This window comes from Schistosoma haematobium, chromosome 4 (genome assembly GCF_000699445.3).
Source record: "Schistosoma haematobium chromosome 4, whole genome shotgun sequence".
NCBI classification, from domain to species: Eukaryota; Metazoa; Platyhelminthes; class Trematoda; order Strigeidida; family Schistosomatidae; genus Schistosoma; species Schistosoma haematobium.
This window is the reverse complement of record NC_067199.1, coordinates 23,197,572-23,212,331: the sequence shown is the minus strand read 5'-3', so window position 1 is coordinate 23,212,331 and position 14,760 is coordinate 23,197,572. Positions and strand designations below refer to the sequence as shown.

The following is a 14,760-nucleotide window of genomic DNA, read 5'->3' as shown; positions in this document are numbered from 1 at the left end:
ACAACCAATTATATTCCATCTCTCCTATTTATAATGTTTGGATTTTCTTATATGTGCAGAAGTTCAGCCGTCAATCTATCTTTGTGCTAAACAAAACCTCGTGCCATTGAAATCAGTTGTAAGTAAGAACTATATTTAATTCAGTGCTATTCCCAACTTGTTTTCTAGTTTCTTTGCTAGATGTTCTTAGGATTTGGGAATCTGTCTTAATCAAAGTTTACATTTCTTCACCCTTACATTCAATTAACATGACGTCTTACCTACATACATATCATTACAGTCATTACATTTGATCTCATAGACATAATTCTGTTGATCTACGTTAGGAATTGTCCACAAGTTTAGTTTAGTATTCTCCTCAAAGACTTTTTAAAGCTAAGATATAAGTGACAAGTTGGTAAATTTAATTTTATGGGCGATTATCATGACTTCTTCAGTAATAAAATCTAAAATTTCATTGCTAGATAACATTATTTAGAATTTATAAAGAAGCATGTATTACCCAAAATTACATTCCTTAAATTTGACCAACCAGCTACTCAGAAAGAGAAAATTAAGACTAAGTAAGAAATTTTATTGTTAAAAGAGTAATATTGTTAACAGCTCTTGCATATTTAAAGGTTACCAAACTGACTATAACAAGCGACAAATGATCTTGATTACATGATTCGTTTACTCACATATTTGAACTTTATTTGTTTGATGGCTTTCAAACTTCAAATGATCTAATCGATATAGTTCAACATATCACAGATGTTTCATACACATTGTTCCCTTTATCATATTACAAATGAACGTTTCTAACAAATGACATTGGTCATAAAACTAAGATTAAGAAATGTTTCTCCCTTCATACTGTCACATATAAACTTTCAAATTCACTTGTAATTTTCAAAGAAAACACTGATAGAAACAATTTCATAAAATATACTATACACTGATACCGAATGAGTAAACTATCATATCTAAGTATAATCATAAACATATAAATAAGTATCGTTACTATTATTATTATTGTCATTATCATTGAAACAACAAATTCTACATAATGGTTAAACAGTTCAGATCATTTTTTTGTGTGTAATTATTGTATGATAAATGTGTCATAATTTGTAGTGATTTTATATAAATAAACCTAATCAGTAGTTCTCATAAGTAAATGCATAAGGAAGAATTACACAATAGAAATAATAATAATAATAATAGTAGCAGTTCACTATATGTACAATAACATTATCTGAATATAACTTTTACTTGTAACATTAAGTGTAAATTATTAAATACACAAATAAAATATACACACATAGTGCTTACAATTGACTTATAAACTATATAATAATATCAGATGGATTTTTGTGGATATGGTGGTAATTTCAATGGTTGAGATTATGAATTAATTGAAGCTAGACCATCATGGAAAACCTGAAAGCACTAGATGACCGTTTCATCCTATTGTAGGATTGCTCAGCATCATGGATATGCACTGATGAGAAGTCCCACAATAGGATGAAACGACCATCTAGTGCTTCCAGGTTTTCCATGATGGTCTAGCTTCAAATGAATCATGATCTCAATTATTGAAATCATGTAATAATAATAATAATCGTGAATATATTAGTGTTTTGTCTTCTTTATCTTGTTGAAAGTTGATTAATCACAAGATAAATATAAACAAATTGAATATAGATAATATTGAGAAAAATGAATAAATAAATTAATACATTTGTATATATAATTTCAATAATAGATTATTGAATATTTACACAAAACTAGTTTGAAAATAAGGCGATCGTTCAGAATTAGCTCTTTGTAATAAAGGTTTTATTAATTCATTTGTCTCTGTATTATTATTATCATCATTTTTAGTAGATTGTAAATTATCATTAATTTGTTGAAAATGTTCTTTTGGTAATAATTTCAATTTTGTTTTATTGAAATGTACTTTCCCACCATTATTATTAGTACTATTATTATTATTGTTATTGTTTAAATCATGTAATTTATTTGAATGATCACGTTTAATTGTAGGCGTAGCTAAACCAATCATATTAGTATTAGTTGGTGTATTATTATTCAATTGTGAATGTTTTAAAAGTCGTGTATCAATAGTTTGATAAATACTTTTTGAAAAATTTTCATTAGATTTTGGATGTTGAAAAGAATTTTTTAATGGTGAACTTCTTGTATTAGTTAAATTCATTTGCATATAAGTTGGATTCTTTGATGGTGAGCATGATTGTGACCAAGGATTAAAAGATGTAGAAGAATTAATTATAGGAGATTTCTGTTCTTGATATAAATCATCATCAATTGGAATTTGACATTGTATAGGTCTTGTTTGTGGTGAATGAGTTGATATAGCTCTTAGTTGAGTATTATTTGATCTTAAATTTAAAGGAACAAATGGTGTATAGTTGTTTAAAAATGTAACATTGTTAGGTGGTTTCATAGTTTCAAGTGAAATATCATAAGCTGTTTCACTTGATGCAAGTCCAACAGGATGATGATAGATCATTTCTTTTGCATAATAATCAGGATTTGAATGGATATGATGCATATTTACGGGAAATGAATGAAAATTCTACAATAAGCATTATTAATAAGAAAAAATGAGTGTTATGAAGAAAACTAAAGCAAGTATATAACAAAATCACACATCAACTTTGTTTATAGGACGTTTTTTTTATCAAAAGAAGCCATGATTAACCTTGACTACCAAGGGTTTGTTGATAGAAGGGAATAATATCAAGGGAAAATCATTACAAATCATAAATATCACCGAAGAACTATGACATTGTATATATTTATATTTAGAAAGACTAAGAAAGCATAAAAATCTTTCATTATTTTAGAAACTAGGTTAATATTGATATGTCTACTGATTGTTGAATGCACTAACTTCCAAACCGTTAAAAATGCTTTAGGATTCGTTATGTTGGATTTTTCTAAAACAATGTAAATAATCATTAAATTCGGATTTTGTAAGCCATTAACTAGTCAAGTTTAAAGTCTTTGTTAATTATAATAACATTAGCTGTTCTTCAGAATGATAGTTACTAGATATTTTCTTCATTCTTCTATATGACATGTGTTAGAATGTAGTTTTTTTCTTTTTCTTAGATCTGTACATAACTAGTTTCATAAGTGTTATGGTATACGGATGTAGGATGAAAAATCCCAGACACGTGGAGGGTAAAAGATTTCACAACAATGCCCGCTCACAATCCGTTTTGTGTCAAATTTATGACTGTCTAGTCTAGAGAATGGCGTGCTACATTTAGCTGTTCATATTTAAGTCTTGATTCGAATCCCAGAATGATATAATAATTATCCGAAGCCATAATAAAGTCGAGAATGTAACTTACTCAGGAGTTTTATGATTGGATAAAATAACTGACCAGTTTCACTTAGTTTATATTGATCTACAAGTTGACATCAGTTCACGATGAAGGCATTATCAAATTTGTGAAAGTAGCCATCCTTTATCCAATGTCACTTGTGAGTTACTGTCCAACATCTAACTTGGTTGGTTCTGTGTATCACAACTTTCAATTAAAAACATCTAAAAAATTCATCTTGACATAAGTATTTACTCAGTATGTAGATAGTATTACAATAGGTGGTTGATATACATTGTTAAATTTAAGTTTGGTTTTTGTCGCTTATATCTTCTTGGGAACTACTTGTAAAAAATTGTGTGGACAGTAGTAAATAGTGCCAACTATCAAATAATACCGTAAATTATCAGTATAGGGTTGTGGAGATTGTTGAATTTTGATTGAGATCATGAATCGATCAATTTCGGAACGTCGTTGGAAACTTGGGAGCACTGGACAGCCGTTTCGTCCTGTTATGGAAAGCCGTGACCGGTGAAGCTAATCCATGTCAGGTGTGAGGCAGTTACCCACAGAAAACAATGAAAGATGGTTGCGCAATATCGTCGAATACCTTAAATTGTTAATATCATAAAAGTAATCAAACCAGAGATGATAAAAGTAATATACGTAAGTATGTAAAAGAGAAGCAATAGGACACTTATTTTTTACCATTTAAGGTGAAAATTATTAAAATAATTCTACTCAAATGTATAAAACTGATATATTACTTAATAATTTATACAGAAAACATGATTAGTTCATTGTAAACTGAAATAAGATTAAGTTGTACATTGGAATTTGTGATTTTATCCACTCAAGAAACATTTAACGACAATATCATCATAATTATGCTATAAAATTCAATTGAATATTGTTGTATTTACTTTTGTTTTGGACGGTGATGAACCAGTTGAACTAGGGCATTTCATTCCAACAGCTGATTCATTTTGATTATTTGGTTCTTCTTTAGTAAAATCTGTAACGTTAAAAAAAGTGTAAAAATTCAATTTATCTTGTTATTCACTTGTGTGGTCCATCTGAACCTAGTGGTTAAGTGCATAATGCGATGGCATTTGATGCTGATGATACTGGGTTTGAGTCCCGAAGTTAGTGCCAACACTGAAATGTAGACACATCTAGTTAATGAGTCCGAAATATGAAGAAATGGTCGTCATGGATTACACTGCTAGCCGCCACCCATTTTCCCTCAAATTATAATATATTTTAGTATATTTTTTGGGAATCTCTTTAAGGATTCTTCATACTTTCAAAATTATTCCATTCCGAGTATTACTGAAACTGTTATTACTAAATATACTACTGATGACTGTAAATCGGGTAGTTTTCGATGCAACTTCGCATCTAAAATATTTTATCGATTGACAACGTAGTTACAGTTATTTAAAAAAATGAAATTAAATTGATATAAAAAATATTTGACTCATCATCAAAAACTAAAAAAACCTAGTAGGCAGTTTACCGTTATCAACTAACAAGACTGATGTGAAATGATGTTTGACAATAATAATAATAATAATAATAATAGGTGAATAGGTAAATTAAGAACAGAGAAAGTTTTACTATTCGATGAAAATTTGACAGTTAAATTCATGTAATAATCATCTATACAAGAAGTGTTAAATTCATCACTGTAAAATTGAATGCCAATTCATTATACCTTCCAATTCTCATAGTAGCTGATAATTTGACTGACATTTTAGATAATTATTCCTCTCTAAATTTCCTTCATTCAGGGTTTCAGAGGAGTATATTGTAGTGAAGGTGAACATAAGTAGGGACAACCAAAGATATCTCAACAAAAATATGAATACCATACGTTTAATACTTCGTTTGCAAAATATCCATCAATTGTCTCAGGCTTTGTTGTTCGTTCATTTCCATTCCTGTTCTCTTCTATCCGATCTTCTCAAACTTCTGTTGCTAAGCACTACTCTTCGATTGGTAATACATACTACTTATATCTGTCGACATAAGTAGCACACGTAACAATATAACTTTGTTATTACTTCTAATTATATTAATTTAAGGTTGTGAAACAATTTTTAGTATTATTATATATCTTTACTGAATAAACTATTGAATTTACTACCTTTAAGATCTGACATGTAGCAAATGCAGAAAATAAAATATTTAGCTACGAGATATCGGACTTGTGAATTGACTAAACTTAGATCTGGAATTCACAGCAGAAGCCCGATGTTATGTCAAAATTCAAGGAATATTTAACTACCATTGTTCATTACTGTAACACTATAATCTATTCCTACAGAACATTTATTATAATCTTTCAGAGTAAATGCAAGATAGATACTATCTTGTTTATGCTAGACAGACGTACATTATTATGTAAAACTATAATAATCTAAAATTCAAACTTACGAAGAATAGTACAAAGAGTAGTAGAGTGAAAATGTAAGTACTGACAAAATAAGTAACCGGATGAGAATGTGAACAGAACTGACCATTAAAGCTCAATAAATGTCAACAAATTGTCACAGTTATGCCTATATGAGTACACACTTTCTATATCAAATCATTGCAAACTAAATTTACGTTATCTGAAAGAATTCTTTGCAAATAAATTTTATGCTTGTTTATTTGATAAGTTTGAAACCTTGCATGTTTTTTTATTTGTCATTTTAAAGGGTGATTGGTTATGTAATATCTTAGAGCACTTTAGAAGAAAATTGTCATGGGTAAATTAGATAGCGAAAAGTGACTATCACTTTTTTTATTACACTCTTAACTGTCTCATTCGTTGTTTATCAGTGAAGTAATTTCTATCTTTATTATATACGGTAATTATAGATGACCACAATTACACTGTAACGGTACCGGAAGTAACCCTATTCATATATTAACAGGTTTAGTTTCGGTACTAGGAATTGATGGTTCCAAATCACCACTTCATATAACAGTAATACTTGTGACAAGTATCCACCAAAAAAATTTATAGGCCATATAATTTAAAACCATTCAACCTTATATTTCTACTCTTTACATGAAACTTTGCTTTCTGTACCAACCTGATCATGTCTGCAAATCGACATGAGTTCTGAAATGATTTTTAGAATATAACCACATTATTATTATTATCATTAATGATGTTTAATCAGACGATGAATGGCAGCAACTATCATTTTAAAAATAACTTGACATATATTTAAATCATGTGAAGATTATAAATCTCTGGTAAAAGAGAATGGGTTTAATCGACTATGAATATTTCGTTATTACTAATAATCAATATATGTGAATCGCTTTTTTTTTCTAATATACCTAAATCAATATTATGTAATCAAAAAATTATCAATAATTTATGATACATAAATATTCAATTAATATTTGATAGTAGTTATGACTTATTAGTACATAGTTATAGTCATGACATTTAATAAGGAGACATAAATAATTTGTAATTTAATGAATGTTTTAAATTAAAATTTAGTAACTAGACATTTCTAATGATTTACTAGGTGTATAATTAACAAAGATAAATTGAGAAATATGTTATTTAAACATTAGCCCTATTGTAGTGAACAAGTCAAAATGTATTTTATTGTATAGGGTCTTTACAAATTTATTACATCTAGAAGTTGTAATAAATAAGAAAAGAAATATTTTCTAATCATATAATTTTGATGAAGTGTTTTTGTTTTCTGAGCTAGATTGTTTGGTCATAGAGTAGAAACATCTTTCTGAAGTTTGGACAGATAATGTCATTCAGAAGAATGATGAAAGCTCCAAGACCAAACCATCCAGCTCAGAGAATTAAACTTCAACAAAATCATATACCTGAGTTAAAAATACTAGTACTATATAGTAAATAGGTTTCTGTATTCATAGTAGATTTTAATTTAGATTAAAGTTGAGAATAAGTTCATTCATTGAACTGATAAACTGGAAGTATCTATTCCAGAAGCTTTATTGCTTTTATGATGGTTGATGGAAAAATATAGTTTGTTTATGGTAAGATAATACTTAAACTTTATTTAAAACTATTAAGTATTAAGATTTTATTCGTAGTATGAATTCACATTTGATTGTATTGATAATGTACAACAGATGTAATGATTGTATTCATTTTATTTATCAAAATGATCTAGTCTAATTAGGGGTAAGCTTGATCTTGAGTACATTTGTAATGAATATTTGTTATTTATTAGTATAACACGGTAGAATATTCTTTATATTTATGAGGCAAGGTTTTTATATATCAATATTTTCTATAAATTTTATTATGTATTTAATAATATTTAAACGTACCTTTCGTGTTTGTTATTGATGTTGATACAGTATCAAATGTACAACGTTTTGTTAAAATAATAGCTACTAATAATAAAACACATAACACTCCAGCAATTGAAGCCATCACAATAATTATTATTGTTTGATGTCCAGATCCATACGATTTAGAATGATTTAATTTATATTGTTGTGATGCAGACACTGATGATGATAATCCTGAAGGATATAATAATCCAGAATTAACGTTACCATCAAGATTTAATGATCTGTGTGAATAATCTTTACTTAATCTATCACGTTCAGCATAATTGAAATTATTGTTTATCAAATCATTGTGTAATTTATTCTGATCAAAATTTAACTGTTTTTCTGTTAAATAATCTATTCCTAATTGATCTGAACGATGATTATTACTTTTTTTATCTGATATTCTAAGATTTGGATCACTACGAATGATCACTGTGAAATGAACCTAAAAATATAAAGATTTAAAAAAAAATGAAAAGAATCATTAAAACAAAATTTTATACTACAAAATTAATCATCAATAATAAAAGCTATTTTTGAGAACAAATTGAGCATTTACAAATCACTGATTAATCCTTTAGCGTAGTCAGTAAACGAATGAAAACTCGGATATGAATAAACCAGATGAATGTATGATTGTGCATTTATACATAATATAAATATTATTTATGAGATATACCAATTATTAATAATCACGAATCTAGATAAGTGGGAAACATGTTGGATGTATTATTATGATTAAAAAAATTTTATGTCTTGGATAAGGATAAAGTTAAGATGAAAATACCTCTGATTTTGAAATACATTGTATAAAAAGAAGTTTAAGTTACTTAAACATTCATGATGTGTACAACTTAATCATCAGCTAGATATATTTCTTAATTCAAGAAACAAATATTTACCCTATTCAAAATGAGAATATCAAATGTTCAATGTCGGTGACCTTTAAAACTCATCATCTTCTGTCATACTATTATATTTTTTGTTCATTTCTGATATTAACTTCAAAAATATTCTTTGAGTATTTTTATAGAATGTATCTATAATGAAGGAAGTAGTTTTCATTTGTTAAGCAAAAAGTATATACTCGTCATGTCAATAGTATACACAATACTATTAGAGTAATATACAATTTTTATTAGTAGTCTAAATAGAACTTTGTAAAATCATTCTAGATAATTAGTAACATTATTATCTACATACTAAATTAAATAAATCGATAAGTAACAAAATACTGTAATTAATGGAAAATTAATTATAAATTTGCTGAGAAAGTTAACCGAAGTACTGACTAACTTTCAATACTTGGAATTATATTTGAATTAAGCTGATATTAAAACTGGTGATATTGTAGTCTACATAACGAACTCACCAAATGTAAATGTACAAAGAATTATGGAATATTTTACCTTTAAATTAAGAATTATTATTCAGTTATTGTGATTCAAATTAATTCTCTTTTACTTACAAGTTAAGTGAAAAATGGAAGAAACAATAGCCGAATGTTTTTGATATAGAATAGATGAAATGTAGGACTCGACAGCCGGATGTACCTTCAACCCAGTTTGAACGTCTACTACGGGATCGCAACTTAATACTATTCAATTGAAAGGCTGGACTCAGTAGCTAATTGGATAGTGAAATGGCATTTAAAGCGAATGGTACTGGGTTAGAGTCCTGAAGTGGATATAAACTCAAAGATGGAGGTTTATCCAGCTGATGAGTGCTAACTTACATACAACGCGCGTCTTGAATTGCAGTACTAGTCACATTTCTTCAATTTTATATTGAGGTGATTCGCTCAGGATGAACACATGGCAACCAATAGTGATCAAATCTCAGTTGAACATATCAACACCGTGATAACTCAAAATCATTCAGATTGAACCAAATATTTCTAGTTGACTTGAGCATTTCCACCATTGGTTATTACGACTTCGGAACAACGGGTTGATGTTCAATCTCTGCGATGTGTACGTCATATTGTTCCCCAAAACCAGGTGTTTTAAATATAATTTGTTAATACTTCGATCTCTTCATTCTGAACCTAGAGTGATAACTCCATTAAAGATGCAGACGGCGTTACCACATTCTTGAATTGCATAAAATAAAACGCCTCTGATTAACGGATCTGAAACGTAAAACTATCAACTGTATTGTAACACTGTTGAAGGTTCAGTGATTGCTGTAGTCTTTTGTACATACGCTGTCTCACATGAAACAAGCAGACTTCGTGTAATTTATTCGAATGTGCTTGTAGAAATGCTAATAAGGCTGAATGTTCGCAATTGGTCATGATAGTTAATAGATTTGACTTTGAGCACAATTCATTCGATTCATTAAACACACACATGCGAATTCGTACTTCTATCGTTCATCAGAATATAAACCAACGGAATAATAGTATTGGATTTTTTACCATACATTGGGTGCATCTAAATTAAGAAATGTAATAAGTCCTTGACTGTTCCATCTCTAATACCATTGCGAACACTTTACTAACTAATCCAGACTCTGAGTTGTGAAATGTTTTAAAATTCGTTTTTCGTATGGTATGCCGTCATGTAGAAGGAAAATTTCTCTATTCACGGTCATCCAGTATTCAGATGGTAGATTTAGTTCACCAAGTGATTTTGAATTTGACAAAAGTGACTGATGTTTATCGACTGCTTCGTTAAAATCACAAGTGGATGTCGACGTGACATAATATATAACAAATCAGAAGCGTAGCTATGATTTCATGTAACGTATATATTTTGTTGATCACTTCTTCAGCATATACCTTAACTTTATCTCGAGCATAATTATGTGCCATTGATTGTATTTTAATAACTTCATATTTTAAATGAAAGGGCGCTCTACACTTGTCTGTACGATATTCCTTATGAATTTAAGCTTTATTATCGTTAAGCAATTTATCTTTTTTGAATGTGTGACCATTCACTCTCTAAAAATATGCGACTCTGTAACTTTTCAAGTGTTCGAGTTCCATTCAGATGAGACATAAAATTATAACTTGAAATGTAGTCAGTTGTCTTTATATATATTCTGTAACGTTTCAAACTCTAATCAAATGACTTATTTTAAAGCAAATATACACTGATTTGTTTCATATACAATCACATTTTACTACAATTAATTCATCGGAATTCAGTTCAACAGATTTACATTTGATCGCCTCTATTAATATGTACTTTTTTAGAGCTCAGTAATGATTAGTCAGATAATTAGATGAGTGGCGTTATTCATTGTATTATTAAACCAGCATTTCAGTGTTTACACTTTAAGAATTCATCCTTATTGATGCCTATCCTTACGTACTTGGTTCAGAAGATAACTTTTCAATTTGACTGAATACATAATTAAAAAGCATGTTTAAGCCTATATTCATCATAAAACCTACTAATATCTCTAAGGGGCATATATATAATTGGGAATCTGTCAAAAATAATTTAACATTATTTCATGATTGAAAAAGAACATCGAACAGTTTTTAATGAAATATGATACCGATCTACTATCAATATTAATAATTTCTATTAAATTTTTTTATATATATACATATGCAATAGGTGACATAGAATGAAAACAACATATGAGAAACAAATAATGATAATAGTGACAATAAATAAATAATTAATTGGCTAAGAACTATTCTTGTCATGTTAAGTTGTAAAATTGTTTTCTTATTTGTTTATCATTGTAAGCATTTTAAATGAACTTAATAAGTATGAATGAATGAATGAATGAATCTACTAGAATATTTATCAGTAGTAGTGATCATGATCATTATGATGATAAATGCATCAGGGAATTATTATCTGTTTTTTTAAAAAGATATTATGATATTTAATCGTAATTAAATTATAATGAGTTGATCATATATAATTAGTTTGTTATTATTATTTGTCTTATTATTAGGGTTATTTCTGTGGATGTAAACAGATACTTTTTATTCTAACTTTCATATTTATCATTTATGACAGATGAAACAATCATGTACTTATAACAGTATTTGAATTATTCTATAAAAAAAAGTACAAAGTAAACATTTTATCTTCTGAATAATGGTTTATCAATTAAACTCAATTTGAATCTAACTGTATACTAGTGTTTTCGTTAGGATTAAAACTCATCATCATCAGGACTCAGTAACTAGATGAATAATGCGATGGCGTTTGAAGCGAATGGTACTAGGTTCGAGCCCCGGAGTGAACATTAACTCGAGTGCAAGTACACCCGGCTGACGAGTCCCATATATGACGAAACGCGAGTCTCGGATTCCACTATTAGTCACTATCCACCTTTGCCTAAAAAGCTTATGATTTAAGACTATGTCGAGGCGATTCGTACACGATGCACATATACCGACAAGGGACTGATCGATTGCAGTCCTAAATAACAATGAGAAGATACAAGTAAAACAACACTAAATGAATTCATCACTTTTCTATTCTAACATTACAGTAATGATTGGTACGATAGAAAATAAATTAATCGTCACATTTTTTCCCATCTCCATAGTTTATTATAGACGAGTTTTATTAGGAATGCTACAGCTGAGTGACTGTTCATTAAAGAATGTTATATGAAATATATGGGACAAATGCATAGAATATAGAAATGTTTTGGAATGTTCTTTGGTCAAATAAATTAGCAAAAGTACCATGAATAGTGTCAAAACATATATTTACGTTTCAGGATACTTTACGTAGGTATAATGATTTGAAAGACTAATTATAAAAAAAAGAAAAGAAGATGCAAAATCTTTCTTGTTTTTTGGATTATTAAAAAAAAATTAGACTTCATCTGGTCTGCATGAATTAAATAAAGCTGTAAATCACCTTAACAGTACTGATGTTTCCATTCGAGAAGCAGTGTTTGAAGTGAGATGTATATCATCAATTGCTGTTAATGCTAACTACAGAATATTGAGAATAGGTTAACATCCAAAAACTGAACCATGGAGTTCCAAATTATTGGTCAAAGTTTGTTCTGAATACGACATTAGATCCCATGTAAGAATAGAGCTATTCACTCTTAAGTAGCAGAGTCTAAATAGAGTAATGAAATTATTTGTTGCAACCTAGTATCCGACAGATATTGGTTCATTATGAAAACTAAACTAAGATGAAATAATGTCCGACGATCTGTGATGTTTTTTAACCTAAGTAAGTATGTGAATAAACAATTTCCGGAGATCTATATATACTGACATTATTTATTGTCTTGAACACTATTGGATTAAATTGTCAGTTCTTCATAATTCAAAATGATTCATAAAAGTAACATTTTAACACAAAACTAAAACGCATTCATCAATCTATATTTAACTGACAAACTAATTCATTTGTCATTTCAAGCACAAAATCACAGTTACCATGGTATTTGTTTTATTAAGCATAAATGATTTGCTTTATCAGCATTAATATTATGGTTATTATTGTTATCATTATTATTATTTTTCATTACATCCTTGTACTAAAATTAAAAGAAACAGAAACATGATTCAAAGTATTATCTTCTTATTTCGTTTTATTTCTCGATTATATCCATCTTATTTCTATACTTTTCTATTCTTGTATTAATTCTTTTCTGACTTGTCTTTTAGTAGCATTCTTACTGTACTTATTAACAATAATTTACTTACAAATAGACCAAAGAATGAAATTAAGAAGAAAACAACATTAGAAGAAGCATTATAAAATAAATAGCGATGATAACCAAAACAAATAAATGAGAATTAGTGTTTGTAATTGTAATGAAAACTAAGATAAAATTAATTAAAGGTATTGATTATTGATTAATTTGTTCTTTAGTCCTCATTACCATTTCTATATATATATATATATATACATATGCTCAGATACAAATGTTCCTTCTTTATTGATTTTTTCCTGTTCTTGTTTGTTTATTCCGTTGTTGTTTTTGTTGTTATTCTTCTTCTTTTTTGACTCCCTTATATACCTTTCTTTTTTTTATTTTTCTTAAGAGCAAACGAAAAGATACTTTTCTTATATTTCATTGATTTAACTGAATGTTAATCGGTAAAAAGTATATATCTCTTTGTCAACTAATCTATTTTTGAAGTTCTAGGCTATTTCTACTGATAATTATTATTCATTTTAATATGACTATTATTATTATTGTCATTATTAAGTAATATGTTTTATTTCTCCATAATGAAATGATCGATGTCTCAATGTTTAGTATGAAATGAGTGTTTAAAGATTCTTTAGTTGAGATATCAGTTCGTACTGGAAAAACCGATTTAATGAATTTAATTAATATGATTATTGTATTATTTCCAAATAATCATTGAAGCATAAGAGTACATAAATTAAATGGAGAGATGGAAAATAATTCATTATGTTATTCTCTTGTAATCCTATAAGGTTTTTTTGTAGTAATAAAATTTCATCGAATTTTAATTGAATAATACAGTTCATATTACTTATCTATACATTTAAGTAGTTCGACTAAGTTGAAATCGATTTCCAAAATAATAATTTGGAGTGAAAATAATTGTCGTACGTGTTCTCATATTTTTTATTTGTTAATGTACATTGAAACAAGACTAACATGAATCATCAAGTATGACAGTTTCTAAGAAATTTCTGCTTTATGCTAAATCAAATTGTGATGTCTGCTGCTTATGTCGAGAGATATAATTAGTGTGTTACACCAATCAGTAGTGGAATGACTGGCAGTAGATTCTGAGAAGATCGAATTGACGTGAACAGGAATTTGAACAGAGGTTAATCGTAATAATAATAGGGATGAAGCACGATGAAGTTTGTAAGAGACGATTGATGAGAGATATGCAAATGAAGTAATTATTTTATGGTTTTCATATTTCACTAAGACACCAATTTTGTATTAAACACTTAATTGGTCTTCCCCACCTGAGCGTTCGTTCAATACAAAATGAATACAATATGAAATCTAATATTTTTCAGCATTAAAGTCGTATGTGTGGTGTTTTCATGACTGAAGTTAGAATACACCATGTGGCATTATTTCCGTGCCCATATCTTACACCCGTAACGGGAAAATAAAAGAAAATACGGTTTTCAATAGAGACTAA

The 14,760-nt window shown here is 28.3% G+C and overlaps 1 protein-coding gene across 1 annotated transcript in view; it reads right to left on the bottom strand.

Annotated features, from left to right (window-relative positions):
* Positions 1-232: 232 nt before the first annotated feature.
* Positions 233-14,760, bottom strand: part of MS3_00007686 (uncharacterized protein) — a 71,788-nt gene continuing 57,260 nt past the window's right edge. Inside the window, exons 5-7 of the mRNA XM_051216002.1 lie at positions 7,665-8,118; positions 4,262-4,353; positions 233-2,581 (exon numbers count right to left, since the gene is read on the bottom strand). Of these exons, the coding sequence (XP_051066549.1) occupies positions 1,760-2,581; positions 4,262-4,353; positions 7,665-8,118 (1,368 nt within the window). The 3' untranslated portion in view covers positions 233-1,759. The remainder of the gene's footprint in view (positions 2,582-4,261; positions 4,354-7,664; positions 8,119-14,760) is intronic.